Source organism: Oncorhynchus masou, chromosome 6 (assembly GCF_036934945.1).
Source record: "Oncorhynchus masou masou isolate Uvic2021 chromosome 6, UVic_Omas_1.1, whole genome shotgun sequence".
Taxonomy (NCBI): domain Eukaryota; kingdom Metazoa; phylum Chordata; class Actinopteri; order Salmoniformes; family Salmonidae; genus Oncorhynchus; species Oncorhynchus masou.
The window spans coordinates 12,668,656-12,689,806 of NC_088217.1; the positions used below are offsets into that span (position 1 = coordinate 12,668,656).

General features: G+C 45.4%; 1 protein-coding gene across 1 annotated transcript; it reads right to left on the minus strand.

Annotated features, from left to right (window-relative positions):
- Positions 1-7,644: 7,644 nt before the first annotated feature.
- On the minus strand, positions 7,645-8,526 carry LOC135541250 (basic salivary proline-rich protein 4-like). The gene has a single exon (XM_064967349.1). It carries the CDS (start codon positions 8,524-8,526, stop codon positions 7,645-7,647), a length of 882 nt encoding a protein of 293 aa, XP_064823421.1.
- Between the last annotated feature and the right edge of the window lie 12,625 nt (positions 8,527-21,151).

A 21,151-nucleotide genomic window follows, 5' to 3' on the forward strand; every position in this document is an offset into this window, starting at 1 on the left:
CAGGCGGTTGTCAGGTTTCAGCTCTGTGCTCTCTCTGGTTCCAGGTGGTTGTCCGGTTTCAGCTCTGTGCTCTCTCTCTGGTTCCAGGCGGTTGTCCGGTTTCAGCTCTGTGCTCTCTCTCTGGTTCCAGGCGGTTGTCAGGTTTCAGCTCTGTGCTCTCTCTCTGGTTCCAGGCGGTTGTCAGGTTTAGTATCTGCAAATTTAATGATGGAGTCGTGCCTGGCCGTGCAGTCATAAGTGAACAGGGAGTACAGGAGGGGACTGAGCACGCACCCCTGAAGGGCCCCTGTGTTGAGGATCAGCGTGGCAAATGTGTTGTTACCTACCCTTACCACCTGGGGGGCGGCCTGTCAGGAAGTCCAGGATCCACTTGCAGAGGGAGGTATTTTAGTCCCAGTGTCTTTAACTTATTGATGAACTTTGAGGGCACTATGGTGTTGAGCTGAGCTGTAGTCAATGAACAGCATTCTCACATAGGTGTTCCTTTAGTCCAGGTGGGAAATGGCAGTGTGGAGTGCAATAGAGATGGCATCATCTGTGGATCTGTTTGGGCGGTTTGCAAATTGAAGTGGGTCTAAGGTTTCTGGGATGGTGGTGTTGATGTGAGCCATGACCAGCCTTTCAAAGCGTTTCATGGCTACAGACATGAGTGCTACGGGTCGGTAGTCATTTAGGTAGGTTACCTAAGTGTTGTTGGGCACAGGCACTATGGTGGTCTGCTTGAAACATGTTGGTATTACAGACTCAGACAGGGAGAGGTTGAAAATGTCAGTGAAGACAATTGCCAGTTGGTCAGCGCATGCTCGCAGTACACGTTCTGGTAATGTTGACCTGTTTAACGGTCTTACTCACATTGGCTACGGAGAGCGTGATCACACAGTCTTCCGGAACACTACTACTACTACACTACTACCAATAGTACTGAATTTGCTACTACTGATACTACTGCTGATACTACTGATACTGCTACTGCTACTACTACTACTACTGATACTGCTACTACTACTACTACTACTACTAATGCTGCTGCTGCTACTACTAATACTACTACTAATGCTGCTATTACTACTACTACTACTACTAATGCTGCTGCTGCTGCTACTACTACCACTAATGATACTGCTGCTACTACTACTACTACTACTAATGCTGCTGCTGCTGCTACTACTACCACTAATGATACTGCTGCTACTACTACTACTACTACTACTAATGCTGCTGCTGCTACTACTACCACTAATGATACTGCTGCTACTACTACTACTACTACTAATGCTGCTGCTGCTGCTACTACTACTACTAATGCTGCTGCTGCTACTACTACTACTAATGCTGCTGCTGCTACTACTGACAATACTTCTACTGATACTACTACTAATACTACCGCTGCTACTAATACTGCACTGCTGCTGCTGCTACTACTACTACTAATGCTGCTGCCACTAATACTGATACTACTGCTACTACTGCTACTACTACTACTACTGATACTACTACTGCTGGTATTACTACTAATACCGCCACTACTTCTGCTATTCCTTCTGATACTACTGCTGCTACTACTACTGCTACTACTACCATTAATACTACTGCTGCTACTACTACTACTAATACCTAGTATTGGTATTAATATTACTAATACTACTAATGTTACTACTGCTACTACTACTATTACTACTACTATTACTTATACTACTGCACCACCTGCTGCTGCTTGCTACCACTGCTGCCGCCGCGGCACTACTACCACTACTGCCGATGCTACTACCACCACCAACGCTACCACCGCCACTTACCACTACCGCTGCTTACCGCTACTACTACTACTGCTACTACTGCTGCTACTGCCACCACCACGCCACCTGCCACCGCTGCTACCGCTACCACCACCACCACCACCACCACCACCTACCACCGCTACTACCACCACCGCTACCACCGCTACCACCACTGCTGCTACCACCGCTGCCGCTAATATTACTACTACCGATGCCACTACTACTAATACCGCTGCTACCACCGCCATTACCACTACCGCTGCCGCTACCACCGCCACCGCCAATATTACCACCACCGCCGCTGCTACCACCGCCACCGCTAATATTACTACTACTGCACTGATGCTACACTGCACCACTAACACCGCCGCTACCACTACCATTACCACTACCACAAACTGCTGCTGCTACTACTGCTGCTGCTAATATTACTACCGATGCTACTACTACCAATACCGCTGCTGCTACCACCGCTGCATTACCACCACCGCTGCCACTACCGCTACCACTACCACTACTATGCTACTGCTGCTACTACTGCTGCTACTACCACTACTACGCACAAATGCTGCTGCACTATTGCTGCTGCTAATATTACTACTACTGATGCTACTACTACTAATACCGCTGCTACCACTGCTATTACCACTACCACTGCTGCTACTGCTGCTAATATTACTACTACTGATGCTACTACTACTAATACTGCTGCTACTACTGCTATTACTACTACTACAAATGCTGCTGCTACTACTGCTGCTGCTAATATTACTACTACTGATGCTACTACTACTAATACTGCTGCTACGACTTCTACTTCTGCTGATACTGCTACTACTGCTACTACTACTACTACTGCTGCTAATATTACTACTACTGATACTACTGATACTGCTAATAATGATGCTACTGTTGCTACTACTGTTACTACTGCTACTACTACTGCTGCTACAACAAATGTTGCTACTGCTGCTACTACTGACACGACTACTACTACTACTACTACTACTACTATTATGGACACTATTACTTCTGATGATACTACTGCCACTACTACTACTACCACTACTACTATTATGGACAATATTACTTCTGATGATACTACTACCACTACTACTACTACTACTACCACTACTACTATTATGGACACTATTACTTCTGATGATACTACTGACATTACTACTACTACTACTACCACTACTACTATTATGGACAATATTACTTCTGATGATACTACTGCCACTACTACTACTACTACTACTACTACCACTACTACTATTATGGACACTATTACTTCTGATGATACTACTGACACTACTACTACTACTACTACTACCACTACTACTATTATGGACAATATTACTTCTGATGATACTACTACCACTACTACTACTACTACTACTACTACCACTACTACTATTATGGACACTATTACTTCTGATGATACTACTGACACTACTACTACTACTACTACCACTACTACTATTATGGACAATATTACTTCTGATGATACTACTACCACTACTACTACTACTACCACTACTACTATTATGGACATTATTACTTCTGATGATACTACTGCCACTACTACTACTACTACTACCACTACTACTATTATGGACACTATTACTTCTGATGATACTACTACCACTACTACTACTACGACTACCACTACTACTATTATGGACACTATTACTTCTGATGATACTACTACCACTACTACTACTACTACTACCACTACTACTATTATGGACACTATTACTTCTGATGATACTACTACCACTACTACTACTACTACTACCACTACTACTACTACTACTACTACTATTATGGACACTATTACTTCTGATGATACTACTACCACTACTACTACTACTACTACCACTACTACTATTATGGACACTATTACTTCTGATGATACTACTGACATTACTACTACTACTACTACTACTACCACTACTACTATTATGGACACTATTACTTCTGATGATACTACTACTACTACTACTACCACTACTACTACTACTACTACTACTACTATTATGGACACTATTACTTCTGATGATACTACTACCACTACTACTACTACTACTACCACTACTACTATTATAGACACTATTACTTCTGATGATACTACTGCCACTACTGCTCCTTCTCTGTTTTGTCATGCCTGCTCTGCTCCCAGTTTGGCACACAGCCCTGGTCTTATCACTCCTCCGGCTCTGTCTGAGGAGAGATATTCAAGGTCCCATTTAACCCCAGGGTCATATTCATTGGGGCACACCGTAGCAAAAAGTTTTACAAAGGAAAACAAACATTTGTGTTTGTTATTGGACACATTTTTTGTTTTTTGTTGAGTAAATTGTTTTTCTTCCGATCTGGGCCTAGTGAATGCAACCCAGCACTCTACCCACCATCTCTCCATTACCTTCTCCACCCCTATCCTACCCCGGACAAACATAGACTTTCTCCCCACCACTACCATACCCCCCTGACAAACACTGGCCTTCTCCACCACTACACTATCTCTGACAAACACTGACCTTCTCCACCACTACCCTACCCCTGACAAACACTGACCTTCTCCACCACTACCCTACCCCTGACAAACACTGACCTTCTCCACCACTACCATACCCCTGACAAACACTGACCTTCTCCACCACTACCCTACCCCTGACAAACACTGACCTTCTCCAACTCTACCCGACCCCCCTGACAAACACTGACCTTCTCCACCACTACACTGTCTCTGACAAACACTGACCTTCTCCACCACTACCATACCCCCCCCTAACAAACACTGACCTTCTCCACCACTACCCTACCCCTGACAAACACTGACCTTCTCCACCACTACCATACCCCCCCTAACAAACACTGACCTTCTCCACCACTACCCTACCCCTGACAAACACTGACCTTCACCACCACTACCATACCCCCTGACAAACACTGATCTTCACCACCACTACCATACCACCAACACTGACCGTCACCACCACTACCCTACCCCCCCTGACAAACACTGACCTTCTCCACCACTACCATACCCCCCCTGACCAACACTGACCGTCACCACCACTACCCTACCCCCCCTGACAAACACTGACCTTCACCACCACTACCCTACCCCTGACAAACACTGACCTTCTCCACCACTACCATACCTCCCTGAAAAACACTGACCTTCACCACCACTACCCTACCCCTGACAAACACTGACTTTCTCCACCACTACCATACCCCCCTGACAAACACTGACCTTCACCACCATTACCATACCCCTGACAAACACTGACCTTCTCCACCACTACCATACCCCCCCTGACAAACACTGACCTTCACCACCACTACCCTACCCCTGACAAACACTGACCTTCACCACCACTACCCTACTCCCCTGACAAACACTGACCTTCACCACCACTACCCTACCCCTGACAAACACTGACCTTCACCACCACTACCATACCCCCCCTGACAAACACTGACCTTCTCCACCACTACCCCACCCCCCCTGAAAAACACTGACCTTCACCACCACTACCCTACCCCTGACAAACACTGACCTTCACCACCACTACCATACCCCCCCTGACAAACACTGACTTCTCCACCACTACCCTACCCCTGACAAACACTGACCTTCTCCACCACTACCCTACCCCTGACAAACACTGACCTTCTCCACCACTACCCTGCCCCTGACAAACACTGACCTTCACCACCACTACCCTACCCCTGACAAACACTGACCTTCTCAACCACTACCATACCCCCCCTGACAAACACTGACCTTCACCACCACTACCATACCCCCCTGACAAACACTGATCTTCTCCTCCACTACCCTACCCCTGACAAACACTGACCTTCTCCACCACTACCCTACCCCTGACAAACACTGACCTTCACCACCACTACCCTACCCCTGACAAACACTGACCTTCTCCACCACTACCATACCCCCCCTGACAAACACTGACCTTCACCACCACTACCATACCCCCCCTGACAAACACTGACCTTCTCCTCCACTACCCTACCCCTGACAAACACTGACCTTCTCCACCACTACCCTACCCCTGACAAACACTGACCTTCACCACCACTACCCTACCCCTGACAAACACTGACCTTCTCCACCACTACCATACCCCCCTGACAAACACTGACCTTCACCACCACTACCATACCCCCCTGACAAACACTGACCTTCTCCACCACTACCATAACCCCCTGACAAACACTGACCTTCTCCACCACTACCATACCCCCCCTGACAAACACTGACCTTCTCCACCACTACCATACCTCCCCTGACAAACACTGATCTTCTCCACCACTACCCTACCTCTGACAAACAATGACCTTCTCCAGTCTTTATTAAGTCCTCCCCATAAACTATACAGACTCACTGTTCTTTTGACATATTGTTCTCGACTTTGTCATTTCTTTCCAGTGCTCTGCGTTTGTTTCGGCCAGGTACCTGAGACCGTATGCGCATGTGATGTTAATCCACCTGCCTAACACGCATCATCGCCAGCAGCATTTTCTGTTGGTATATCCTCCTTTTTTCAGTATATCCTCCTTTTTCCCCGCCTTGTGGACCGTTTCACGTTGCTCCAACTGAATATATGGGTGGAAGCAACAGTGCCGGCCGGCTACAGTCTGTTTAATCTGTTAAATGGGGAATGATGGGTGTAAATGACGGTGAGGGATCGTATATTATTGGTATGGGCAGCACTGTCATTGTGAATGAAGTTGAGAGGAGATGTGAAATATTTAAGAGTTTTAGCCACGAACCCTTTACCCCACCAGCGGAGTGAGCTAAAGCCAGATAGATTGCAATTACATTGAAACATTCCTCTCTCTCTCTCTCTCTCTCTCTTCCCCTCTCTCTCTCTCCTCTCTTTCCTACACCCCCTCTCTCTCTCTCTTTCCTACACCCTCTCTCTCTCCCTCTCTCCCTCTCCCTCTCTCCCTCCCTCTCTCCCTCTCTTTCCTACACCCTCTCTCTCTCCCTCTCTCCCTCTCTCCCTCTCTCCCTCCCCCTCTCTCTCTCCCTCCCTCCCTCTCTCCCTCCCTCCCTCCCTCTCACCCCCCCCTCTCTCTCTCTCTCTCTCTTCCCCCTCTCTTTCCTACACCCTCTCTCCCCTTGGTTTTGGTGCAATGCAGTGGCTCCACCACATTGGAGACACAAGAGCTTTGGCATGCCAGGTCTCTCTCTCTCTCTCTCTCTCTCGCTCTCTCTCTGTCTCTTCTCTCCCTCCCCCTCTTTCTCCCTCTCATAATCCAAAGAGGAGGGCTCATTGAAAACCAGAAACAAAGCGATGACAAGGACCCAAGCTGTAACCTCCTGATTTACATATCAAAAAGCACAAGATTTGAAAATGGGAAGAAAGAATGGATTCCTTTGCCCTCATTCTGTTAGAAAGAACTACATATTTCCATATTCATCACACAGCCTTATAGTTTGTTAAAAATAATAACTCTTTTGAAACTGTTCACGAGGCAACCACTTCTCCCACTTGACTTTGATATCAGCTGAATATAGACACTCTGATCTGAAACAAATCTCAATGTTTTATGGGATATCGTCGCATCATCCGTGGCACCTTGATAGAGTGTTGGGAAGGTGATGATTGACATTGTCTCATGCCATCAATCTCCTAGACATGCAGGTGACAGTTCCTGTCCATTGTTGACGTGTAGCCTGGATTTGTATTCATCTTTGTCAAAACATGTGCACACCTATTAATATTCTGCCAGTGAACAGCAATTTGAAAAAAGTTGTGTAGTTACCAAATGGAGCATATTGCTTGTTTTCGTTGGAGTACACATACTCTGTTTTATGTAATTTTTATACTCCATAGTGACAATTATGGGACAAATATTCTGCGGAGGTCCCTTCCCTTGTTCTGCGGAGGTCCCTTCCCTTGTTCTGCGGAGGTCCCTTCCCTTGTTCTGCGGAGGTCCCTTCCCTTGTTCTGCGGAGGTCCCTTCCCTTGTTCTGCGGAGGTCCCTTCCCTTGCTCTGCGGAGGTCCCTTCCCTTGCTCTGCGGAGGTCCCTTCCCTTGCTCTGCGGAGGTCCCTTCCCTTGTTCTGCGGAGGTCCCTTCCCTTGTTCTGCGGAGGTCCCTTCCCTTGTTCTGCGGAGGTCCCTTCCCTTGTTCTGCGGAGGTCCCTTCCCTTGCTCTGTGGAGGTCCCTTCCCTTGCTCTGCGGAGGTCCCTTCCCTTGTTCTGCGGAGGTCCCTTCCCTTGCTCTGTGGAGGTCCCTTCCCTTGCTCTGCGGAGGTCCCTTCCCTTGCTCTGCGGAGGTCCCTTCCCTTGCTCTGCGGAGGTCCCTTCCCTTGTTCTGCGGAGGTCCCTTCCCTTGTTCTGCGGAGGTCCCTTCCCTTGTTCTGCGGAGGTCCCTTCCCTTGTTCTGCGGAGGTCCCTTCCTTGTTCTGCGGAGGTCCCTTCCCTTGCTCTGCGGAGGTCCCTTCCCCCTTGCTCTGCGGAGGTCCCTTCCCTTGTTCTGCGGAGGTCCCTTCCCTTGTTCTGCGGAGGTCCCTTCCCTTGTTCTGCGGAGGTCCCTTCCCTTGTTCTGCGGAGGTCCCTTCCCTTGCTCTGCGGAGGTCCCTTCCCTTGCTCTGCGGAGGTCCCTTCCCTTGTTCTGCGGAGGTCCCTTCCCTTGCTCTGCGGAGGTCCCTTCCCTTGCTCTGCGGAGGTCCCTTCCCTTGCTCTGCGGAGGTCCCTTCATGGCGTTACCAACCCCATGTTTGCATTGTGCCATACAGGTCAATCAAACCTAAGCACATTGCTTTTCAATTACAATAAGTATATCTTTTGTAACATGACCATGTTTTTTTGTTGTTGCCTAGTAATATCTAGAGACAAAACTAATTTGGTACAACGTCCTTCTGAGGAGTTCTTCTAAAGGCCTGTTACTGTAGCTTGGTTTCACATGCATCGCCTCCCACTCCATGTTGTAGTTGTATACAGCACGACCAGAATGAATCCACCCCATAATAATCACAACTATCTTCAGCCAACGTTCCCACTCATCAAAATCCAAAAGACAAGGCCTCCGATTTATTATTCCATGCATGGCGTTACATAATGCCTTTGTTTTTCATGCTTGATCACTCCGCCAGGCACAAACATAGTTTATTAATGAACGGAGTGGCATGAGAGAGAGGGGGGGGGGGTAGAATCCTTGTGCACACCATAGGAAAAAGGCAAGGAGGCATGAAGAAATGGCGCCCCACCCCTGTTGAGGTCAGAGTTCAGCCTCCCTGAAGGACAGGTAATAGCCTGTCATGATTGCACACCGACACAGACGTGATAGATGACATACAGTATCTGACATGTTAATCACGTGGACACTTGAGCTGCCAGAGAGCATTGGATAGTACAGCGGAGATGTTTGATGAAGAGAGATGTTTGCTGTTGGACATTTTAAATGCAGAGCTTGTTGTTCCGTGAATAAATTAGACAATCCTCCTCCAACTGAATAACGTACAAGTGGCATGAATGTATATAAAGCTGCACATCTCTTTTGATTTAATTGTAATGCAGGGTTATCAAGCGGGGTTAATGTGTTTGCTGTTTGCTCGTCCTCGCACAAAGGTATGTGTTTGTCCCTGCAGCGTCCTCCGCTTTTTAAAGTTCTTTTACAAATCCATGCAACAAAATAGAAAGAGTACATTCAGAAAGAGTCATTCAGACTCTTATGATGGGGTTCCAACTGATCAAATGTCCTTCAATCTGGTCTTTATCACACTGTCTCCCGAAGTCATTACAACAGCTGTGATTGGATAGTTCGGTTCGGCTCATCCATCTGAAACGTCTGGAACAAGTAATATGTTTTTTATCAGGGGCTCTACTTTGAGTTGTGCATGTTCTGTTCGGGATGGGGACCTGTCCTGGGCAACAGTGGTTTTAATTGAAATAGATTTTGCCTTAGCCAATGGCAGTGGTTTAATATATAGTATATGTGACCCGGGCCCGTCTGCAGTGTCCCCTTCACTCCTAACAGGTTCTGATGGCTGGAGTTAAATTACCAACACTGCCTCTCTGCTCCTTGATCTGTTGAGACAGATTTATGCACATGCACACACACACACACACACACACACACACACACACACACACGCGGGCACACACACACACACACACACACACACACACACACACACACAGAAGAAGTCAGCAACACACACATTGTTGTGGGGATGTAACATCGCTCAAAGTCATGAAGTTCTAGAATGTCACACCATGTGGCTTGAGTCTGTAATGATTTACAATGTTTCTTCAACGTTTCTGTAGCGTTCCTGTAATGTTAAAGCCTCTCAGTGCCCCAGTACACTAGATACCCAGACCGCCTCGCTGTTCTCTTCACTCCCCCTCTATCTGTGTATTACCTTCATCCCCTTCACTTACACTGCAAATTACATCATTTACTTTGGCTGCATTCTCTGGTTTAGTGATGCCTCTACTTCTTCTTCTTTCTCTCTCTCTCTCTCTTTCTCTCTCTCTCTCTTCTCTCTCTCTCTCTTTCTCTCTCTTTGTCTGTGTCTGTCTCTTTGTCTTTGTCTGTCTCTGTCTGTCTCACATGCTCTCTTTGTGGTGTGACTATTCACGTCTGTGTAGGTTTGTGTCAGAGGGAAGAAATGGTGGGTCTTGCCCTTTGGGATCAGCCAATAGAAAGGTGTGGCTTGTCCTTTGGTATCAGCAAAGAGAATGGTGGGGCTTGTACTTTGGTTTTAGCCAAGAGAATGGTGGGGCTTGTACATTGGTATCAGCCGATAGAATGGTGGGGCTTGTCCTTTGGTATCAGCCAATAGAATGGTGTGGCTTGTCCTTTGGTATCAGCCAATAGAATGGTGGGGCTTGTCCTTTGGTATCAGCCAATAGAATCTTGGGGCTTGTCCTTTGGTATCAGCCAATAAAAAGGTGGGCCTTGTCCTTTGGTATCAGCCAATAAAAAGGTGGGCCTTGTCCTTTGGTATCAGCCAATAAAAAGGTGGGCCTTGTCCTTTGGTATCAGCCAATAAAAAGGTGGATCTTGTCCTTTGGTATCAGCCAATAGAATGGTGGGGCTTGTCCTTTGGTATCAGCCAATAAAAAGGTGGGCCTTGTCCTTTGGTATCAGCCAATAAAAAGGTGGGCCTTGTCCTTTGGTATCAGCCAATAGAATGTCACAGGGGGTTGGTTAATTAATTGGGGAGGATGAGCTTGTGGTAATGGTTGGAGCAGAATAGGTGGAATGATATCAAATACACCAAACACATGGTTTCCATGTGTTTGATGCCAATATTATGAGCTGTCCTTTCCTCAGCAGCCGCCACTGGTGAATGTGTTGATCACATTTCCAACCGTGGTGTGATAGCACCATTCTTTACACCGCCGCAATACACTACAGTTTGGTACTAGATATATCAACGGCACCTAAAGAAAGGAGGTTGAGGTCAGTGCTTTGTTGCCATGCATGACTGAGTCTGACATAGCACCACCACTAGCCAGCCTGTTTCTGTGAAGTGACTGATTTTGGCGAATGGTGTTGTTCCAAACGCCAGCATTCTGCTATAGACTTTATGGTTGTCTCACAGTAGTAGTATGTTGTAGCGGTCTTTCCCTGTCTCTTTTATTTTTATCGACGATGATTTAGAGGACTTGGACAGGTGAAAATAAGTCCACTAGTTGGACTCCTTATTGTTCTCGCCAATTTTGGTATTTTTAGTGAGAGAAAAAAATGCACATCTGAGTTATCTTGTTGCAGGAAACAATGTGCTGATATCTTCAAAGAAAACTGGAAGTTGTATTCATTAGGGCACACCGTATCAAAACAGTTTAAAATGGTGTGCAAAGGAGAATTTGAATTTCTTATTGGAAAAGTTTAATGTTTTACTCCGTTTCTGATTGACACAGGAAGACAAGGAATGAGCTAGTGAGACAAGGGAGCCCCTTTAGAGTGCTGAGACTCTCCCTTTGTCTCAGGCCCTTTAGAGTGCTGAGACTCTCCCTTTGTCTCGACCCCTTTCGAATGCTGAGACTCTCCCTTTGTCTCGGACCCTTTAGAATGCTGAGACTCTCCCATTGTCTCGACCCCTTTAGAATGCTGAGACTCTCCCATTGTCTCGACCCCTTTAGAATGCTGAGACTCTCCCTTTGTATCGGCCCATTTAGAATGCTGAGACTCTCCCTTTGTCTCGGCCCATTTAGAATGCTGAGACTCTCCCTTTGTCTCGGCCCATTTAGAATGCTGAGACTCTCCCTTTGTCTCGGCCCCTTTAGAATGCTGAGACTCTCCCTTTGTCTCGGCCCCTTTAGAATGCTGAGACTCTCCCTTTGTCCCGACCCCTTTAGAGTGCTGAGGTGTAAGTGTTGATACTCCCTTTGTCTCAGCTCCTGAAGGTGTAAACGGTGACACTCCCAATGTCTCGGGCCCTGAAGGTGTAAGCGTTGACACTCCCTTTGTCTCAGCTCTTGGAGGTGTAAGCGTTGACACTCCCTTTGTCTCAGCTCTTGAAGGTGTAAGCGTTGACACTCCCTTTGTCTCAGCTCCTGAAGGTGTAAGCGTTGACACTCCCTTTGTCTCAGCTCCTGAAGGTGTAAACGGTGACACTCCTAATGTCTCGGCCCCTGAAGGTGTGTAAGCGGTGAGAGTAGGTCTAGTGAAAGCAGATTAAATATTCAAAGGTCAATGAGCAGTTCCGCAATGGCGGTTCTGTAGTGAACAACAAGGCATTCCTAAGGATGGCAGGGAACAATGTGTACAGCTGAAATAGTATGACGTCTTATTTATAATGAACTTTGAAGTATTTCAGGTGCACTTGAATTGGTTTACAGTAATTTACAATAATGTTTTGGGTGGGCGAGTTTAGCATTTTGGAGATTATTCCATCGATCCATTATGTAAAGCAAATTAGGTAAATCAAATTCCAAATTGTATTTGTTTCTCTTCAACATTCTTTGTGTGTTTGATTGAGCCAGCCGGGCGGGGTGTATCACTTTTGGGACGCTTCTATTGGTTCCATTGTACCAGGAAATGTCAAAACAGCACTGCTAAAGTATTTGAAAGAAAACTATTTTGACCCCAGGTCTGAATCAAGCTCATACAAAGTATTTGAAAGGAAGCAATACTATTTTGTCCCATGTCTGCTGAAAATTGTCCTGCATTGCTGAATTTACAGTAGGAGCTGAATTCCCTCTTTGGCTCTGATTGAAGTGTGGGAGAGGCAGATAATGATTCATCAGCAATCAACATCTCATAGGGAATCAGTCCTTCACCTAGCCTACACTTGTCCCGTGTGGCATCTCATGGCAAGCCTCACATACGCTGTACCTCAAAAGATTACATTGTATTCTCTGTGTTTAAGTGTGAATCAAATGGCGAACCGTCACAGGCCCAGGAACAATGAGGATGTGACATTTTGAAAATGCAAAGACGCTGTTTTTATCTCTGCATCAAGCTAATAAGGAAATTAATGAGCAAATGAATAATTAGTGAGGCAAATTAGCATACCACATTTAACATACTGGAAAGTTGCTGAAGGTGCATCTCCCTGAATCAGACACTAGTCTCGCGCCTTCAGATCATTGTGGAAGCGTATTAATACTTAAAGCCTAAGCACTAGCTGAACATTTATCTGGAATTCCCCAATGACACGTGCATGCTATTGCAGTCATGTTTGTAATCCTACTGGGTAAATATGCTTAGCTGTGAACGCAGATTAAGACAACATTGTGTTCATTTGTCCCACATTACCTCAGCAATCTAAGGAAGTGGTCTTCAGCAACTGTCCACTATTATTATTTTTATTATGTGTGGGCTATTCAATCAAAGCCAACATCGGGAAGTTTCTCAGTCCAATCAAAACACATTTCTGATACAGGCATGTGCATTTCTATTTGTGTAATCCATAAGAGGACTTGCAGTATATGTGAAACTATTTTGACATCAAACAATCTTTCCCACGAGCAGCGCTGGACACACCAGTTTACCCATTAAGGCACAACACAAGCATTATCCACGGGTGGCGTAAGCAAGTTTTGTTTTGGTTTTTGAAGTTTCATTAAAGATTCTTGCGTCCAGAGGCGTGATGCTAAACAAATGGTGTTTTTTGATTCTGACTCGGATGTTCCTCTCCCGGAGCAACCCTGAGACAGGCCCAGAGGTGGTTGATTGACATTTGTGCTGAAGGTATCAGACAATAGAGGGCAGTGCAGACAAGTCCAGTGTTCTCCAAGAAACCCCCTCTTTATGATTAGATTTCGATACTGTGCCTCAGGAAAAAAAAGCACCCAAATTTAGAGTCAGAGAATGTTGTGGAATATGAGTGTCTGAATGCCCGTACTAGCATTCTAAATTGTAGGCATTTTGGGTATGCGAAAATACCATTCTTTATGATATGTGAAATTTCTGAAATGTAGTATGCTTTAAATTCCAGGATGTTAAACTCATTAGGTTTTTCATCTAGTAGAATTTGCTGCACACTATTGAGGAAGAGAATCATCTTTCGACACTGACACGCTTTTGACAGGCAGATAATCAGATAAGGGGACACGCTCTACCAAAGGAAGAGTTACAGCTGCTTCGGTAAAATGCTTATGGGGATCCTTAAATTAAAAAAAAAAAACTAAAATGAATGAACGGCAGGATTTAACACAATTGCACATTTAGATGACGCCTTCGCAGTATGGACAAGCCTAGTATGTTGATATTTACACGTACTGCATTCGTTGTTTTCTAGACAGTGGGTTCTAAATAGTATGTAGTATGATCATTACACAGCATGCAGTTCAAAGGGGCCATCTGCAGTTGCTAGATCCATTTTTGGACATTTATGATATGTACCCATTGGTTCTTGAGGAATATCACTAATAATTGCCTCATGAACTTAGTTCAACTGTCGTAACCCATCAGAACCCAAAATATAAGCTTGTTTTAAGTCCAAGTAAATGTAAACAACCACTATATAGCCACAAAAACACGGTTAAAACTATACTTTTGATATCATGGATGATCAGTCCATAGCTCTGTCTATGAATTTGAGAGTGGTAACATTTCTCCATCCCTCAGCTTTTTACAGAAACAGTGACGGGAGAATGCGTTGTTATTGTTTCAACAGCTGATTGCCGCTTTAAGTAAGTAGTAGACGTGCAAGATTTCAGACATAGCCAGTGAATTAGGCAGAAGATACGTCTAGCAATGCACCCGGTTTAAACAGGTTTAGTAACAGGCAGTGACTTTAGGGTTCATTATGAACCAGTTTAAACAGGTTTTAGTAACAGGCAGTGACTTTAGGGTTCATTATGAACCAGTTTAAACAGGTTTTAGTAACAGGCAGTGACTTTAGGGTTCATTATGAACCAGTTTAAACAGGTTTTAGTAACAGGCAGTGACTTTAGGGTTCATTATGAACCAGTTTAAACAGGTTTTAGTAACAGGCAGTGACTTTAGGGTTCATTATGAACCAGTTTAAACAGGTTTTAGTAACAGGCAGTGACTTTAGGGTTCATTATGAACCAGTTTAAACAGGTTTTAGTAACAGGCAGTGACTTTAGGGTTCATTATGAACCAGTTTAAACAGGTTTTAGTAACAGGCAGTGACTTTAGGGTTCATTAGGAACCAGTTTAAACAGGTTTTAGTAACAGGCAGTGACTTTAGGGTTCATTATGAACCAGTTTAAACAGGTTTTAGTAACAGGCAGTGACTTTAGGGTTCATTATGAACAGGTTTAAACAGGTTTTAGTAACAGGCAGTGACTTTAGGGTTCATTATGAACCAGTTTAAACAGGTTTTAGTAACAGGCAGTGACTTTAGGGTTCATTATGAACCAGTTTAAACAGGTTTTAGTAACAGGCAGTGACTTTAGGGTTCATTATGAACCAGTTTAAACAGGTTTTAGTAACAGGCAGTGACTTTAGGGTTCATTAGGAACCAGTTTAAACAGGTTTTAGTAACAGGCAGTGACTTTAGGGTTCATTATGAACCAGTTTAAACAGGTTTTAGTAACAGGCAGTGACTTTAGGGTTCATTATGAACCAGTTTAAACAGGTTTTAGTAACAGGCAGTGACTTTAGGGTTCATTATGAACCAGTTTAAACAGGTTTTAGTAACAGGCAGTGACTTTAGGGTTCATTATGAACAGGTTTAAACAGGTTTTAGTAAAGGCAGTGACTTTCCTTCATTACTGAAAAGAAACAATTTACCAAAGGCAGTGACTTTAGGTTCATTAGAACCAGTTTAAACAGGTTTTAGTAACAGGCAGTGACTTTAAGGTTCATTATGAACCAGTTTAAACAGGTTTTAGTAAATGTCAATGACATTATCATTGTTGTTTAAACAGGTTTTAGTAATAGGCAGTGACTTTAGGGTTCATTAGGAACCAGTTTAAACAGGTTTTAGTAACAGGCAGTGACTTTAGGGTTCATTATGAAAGAGGGGAAGCATTTAGTATTAGTCTATGAGAGGATGCGTCACACTCTGAAGAGTTCATAAACATTATTGTCCTTGAGTACTGAAAAGAACACAATGTACCAAAATGAAGGTGAATTACAACATTTGCGTCCCCCTTCACTCTAAGCACTACTTCAATCTGTTAATAGCGTGATAGAAATGTCTAATGCATCATCATTGTTGTTCTGAAAATGGAAATGTATTCAGCTTGTATTATACTGTTTTATCATTAGCTTCAAGCTGTAGGCAAACACAACATCTGTTATGGTGGTATACTATTGTGTTTTTGAATTTCTACCAATATCAAATAAAAGTAGAGACGCCCTACTAGTTGACAACTGCACCTTTATACTTCTGAAACTGATAACCAGAGTTTCGGAGTTTGAAGAAAGTTTGGAGCTTTGCGTCAGAGGAACTGTCTGGGCAGGCAGTAGGCTGGCGAGAGAGAAAGACAGAGGAACTGTCTGGGCAGGCAGTAGGTTGGTGAGAGAGAAAGACAGAGGAACTGTCTGGGCAGGCAGTAGGCTGGTGAGAGAGAAAGACAGAGGAACTGTCTGGACAGGCAGTAGGCTGGCGAGAGAGAAAGACAGAGGAACTGTCTGGGCAGGCAGTAGGCTGGTGAGAGAGAAAGACAGAGGAACTGTCTGGGCAGGCAGGCAGTAGGCTGGCGAGAGAGAAAGACAGAGGAACTGTCTGGGCAGGCATTAGGCTGGCGAAAGAGAAAGACAGAGGAACTGTCTGGGCAGGCAGTAGGCTGGTGAGAGAGAAAGACAGAGGAACTGTCTGGGCAGGCAGTAGGCTGGTGAGAGAGAAGGACAGAGGAACTGTCTGGGCAGGCAGTAGGCTGGCGAGAGAGAAGGACAGAGGAACTGTCTGGGCAGGCAGTAGGCTGGCGAGAGAGAAAGACAGAGGAACTGTCTGGGCAGGCAGTAGGCTGGCGAGAGAGAAAGACAGAGGAACTGTCTGGGCAGGCAGTAGGCTGGCGAGAGAGAAAGACAGAGGAACTGTCTGGGCAGGCAGTAGGCTGGCGAGAGAAAGAAAGACAGAGGAACTGTCTGGGCAGGCAGTAGGCTGGCGAGAGAGAAAAAGACAGAGGAACTGTCTGGGCAGGCAGTAGGCTGTCTGGGCAGGCAGAGAGAAAGACAGAGGAACTGTCTGGGCAGGCAGTAGGCTGGCAGAGAGAAAGACAGAGGAACTGTCTGGGCAGGCAGTAGGCTGGTGAGAGAGAAAGACAGAGGAACTGTCTGGGCAGGCAGTAGGCTGGCGAGAGAGAAAGACAGAGGAACTGTCTGGGCAGGCAGTAGGCTGGCGAGAGAGAAAGACAGAGGAACTGTCTGGGCAGGCAGTAGTAGGCTGGCGAGAGAGAAAGACAGAGGAACAGTCTGGGCAGGCAGTAGGCTGGTGAGAGAGAAAGACAGAGGAACTGTCTGGACAGGCAGTAGGCTGGCGAGAGAGAAAGACAGAGGAACTGTCTGGGCAGGCAGAAGGCTGGCGAGAGAAAGACAGAGCCATAGGAGTGGAAGAGGGCACAGCCTGCCAGAGAAGAAGCCAGCTGAATGGAAGAGGGCACAGCCTGCCAGAGAAGAAGTGGACAAGGCTGGTGTAGCAGAGACTGGGCACTGAAAGACTGGAAACTGGTTGGAGGGAGGGAGCACTGGCACCGATAGGAACGCTCTATTTAGTGGACTCCCAGACTAGAAAAAGAAAAGGAGAGCCGCACCGTCTAGGAGCTCAGATGCAATCATTTAATAACCTAATAACCAACATTTTGACAGTCTGGGAGATCCATTTAGTGGACTCCCAGACTAGACCACAGATAGACATGCTCCATTTGATGGACTCCCAGACTAGACCACAGATAGACATGCTCCATATGGTGGACTCTCAGACTAGACCACAGATAGACATGCTCCATATGGTGGACTCTCAGACTAGACCACAGATAGACATGCTCCATATGATGGACTCTCAGACTAGACCACAGATAGACATGCTCCATATGGTGGACTCTCAGACTAGACCACAGATAGACACGCTCCATATGATGGACTCCCAGACTAGACCACAGATAGACATGCTCCATATGATGGACTCCCAGACTAGACCACAGATAGACATGCTCCATATGATGGACTCTCAGACTAGACCACAGATAGACACGCTCCATATGGTGGACTCTCAGACTAGACCACAGATAGACACGCTCCATATGATGGACTCTCAGACTAGACCACAGATAGACACGCTCCATATGATGGACTCTCAGACTAGACCACAGATAGACACGCTCCATATGGTGGACTCTCAGACTAGACCACAGATAGACACGCTCCGTATGGTGGACTCTCAGACTAGACCACAGATAGACATGCTCCATATGATGGACTCTCAGACTAGACCACAGATAGACACGCTCCATATGATGGACTCTCAGAGTTTAGATGCAAATGAAGAAGGTGAGCCAGAGTGGCACCACATTTTCACACACTGTCAGTGTCACGCTCTTGGTTAACTCAAGTATAAGGATGTGACAGAAAACTTTATTACGGCACACATTTAACGATAATGTTTCATTTGATACTGGTGTTGTAAACCTGGAATGTGCTTTCAAATTAAGTAGTAAGGATGGATTCACAATTAATGCAATGCCGCAAAGTGGGAGCCTGGTCCAAGATGTGTTTGTGCCGTCCAGGGGGTTGGGTAGGCTACTTGTCACACAACCTTTGGATTACCCATACTCAGCAACATAATCTACCTTTTGGAAGAAGAACACAAAAGGAACCATCAAAAGCATTTGCTGTGTCATCATAGTTGTCTCTGACTTGTGGTCGGACTCACTCAGGTGGAACAAACTTAAACTACTATTTTTCCTTTTAGTTTATTTAGTAAATGTGTCTTGCTTTTTAAAACGCTGTATTGTTGGTTAAGGACTTGTAAAGAAAGCATTTCACTGTAAGGTCTACCTACACCTCATGTGACAAATGCATTTTGATTTGCTTTGTTTCAATGAATCTCAAAGAAATCTCAATGCAATTATTATGTAAAACACAACCAAAATGTCCCTAATGTTCAAAACTGCATTTGCATTTTTTCTAGCTATTCGATTGCCCAGGAGTCAGACTTGCCCAGTTCACATTTATTGGGAGAAATCGAAGCCAAATTCCCATGTTTTCATCCTGTCAGTTCAAATCTGTCTGGATGAGCATGACAAGTGGCGGGAGGAAATATCCCTGGCCTACCGATAAACCGAACCTCCGGCCCTAACCCTAACCCCCTGAGGAGAGAAACAGAGGAGGGAGGGCCTCCGAAAAGCAGAGGGATTTGGAAAAAAGAGAGACAGACAGAGACAAAAAGGATAGCAAGAGAGAGAGAAAAACGAGACTGGCAAGCCTGCTCCTCGCTATATTGGAGAGGAGTGCTGTTACCAGGGCAACTAGTAGCCCCCTGATTGGTATTTGGAGCAGCAAGAGGATTTGCTGTTCTGTGGTCAGCTAATATGGTGTGTGGCTACTCCTCTCACAGCGCCGTACCCACAATTCACTGGGCAGGGGGTGGTGGTCATCCGCCTCTGGGCAAGGCGCCCCCCTTTGTTTAGTCATGCCTCCGGGGCGGAGGATGGTGGGGGCAGCGGAGGGGGCAGCAGAGAGGGCGGTGAAGGATGTTACAACGTCTCTCCATATTCTGATGGGTGTCATGATGAAACATTTGTTATGAGCATGCTAGCTACACGATTAGATCTTGTTTGTTTTTGGCACCAAAAGTCTCGCTGTACGAACGCTCAAGAGTTGATCAGAAATACCTCAGTTCAAGGTCAGAGCTGAGGAAAAGAAAAGAGCCAAAGTCCGAGGGAAGGGAAAGACGAGCTGACAGAGATGGTAAGACCCTGAGTTCCATCGACACAGGAACAAGACTGTTCGGCAGGGTAGCCTAGTGGTTAGAGCGTTGGACAAGTAACCTGAAAGGTTGCAAGTTCAAATCCCGAGCTGACAAGGTACAAATCTGTCGTTCTGCCCCTGAACAGGCAGTTAACACACTGTTCCTAGGCCATCATTGAAAATAAGAATTTGTTCTTAACTGACTTGCCTAGTAAAATAAAGAAAGAATAAAAAAATCTGTGTACATCATGGAAGAAACACCCGCATCCATACAGCCTCTGAGGTAATGGTGTGCATAGATGCTCAAGCATATTAAAACATGGTCATTGATTTTGCCACAGGGAAGGCGAGGACCAATATTTCACTATCAGTGACACCAATCAAAACCATGTTATCTGTTTATTTTATCTACACGGCTTACATGCCGATAAATTCACCATCCTCCACCATCCTCCATGTTAGTGCTATCTATAAAAAGAAAAATGTGCTTGCCTTAATGTTTGTGCCTCCTTCCCCCGTAGTGTGTGTGTGTGTGTGTGTGTGTGTGTGTGTGTGTGTGTGTGTGTGTGTGTGTGTGTGTGTGTGTGTGTGTGTGTGTGTGTGTGTGTGTGTGTGTGTGTGTGTGTGTGTGTGTGTGTGTGTGTGTCAAATGTGGAACAGGCAGTTGTGCATGGCTTGATGCCTAACTACACCCTGGGGGAGGTGAGGAAAACATGCAAACCAATATTGACATCATATTTACTGTGATGTACAATTTTATAGTTTCAGTGAATGTTCTTACAAAGTTATGTAACTTTCCAATAGACGTACATTATAGACATGCAGTACCAGTCAAAAGTTTGGACACACCTACTCATTCTAGCGTTTTTCTTTCTACATTTTAGAGTCATCGTGAAGACATCAAAACTATGAAATAACACATATGGAATCATGTAGGAACCAAAAAAGTGTTAAACAAATGTCAAATATATTTAACATTTGTGATTCTTCACAGTAGACACCCTTTGCCTTGACAGCTTTGCACACTCTTGGCATTCTCTCAACC

What these genes read in the sequence shown, in the direction of transcription:
- LOC135541250 (XM_064967349.1), bottom strand. Translation starts at nt 8,526, where the DNA reads ATGAAGGGACCTCCGCAGAGCAAGGGAAGGGACCTCCGCAGAGCAAGG.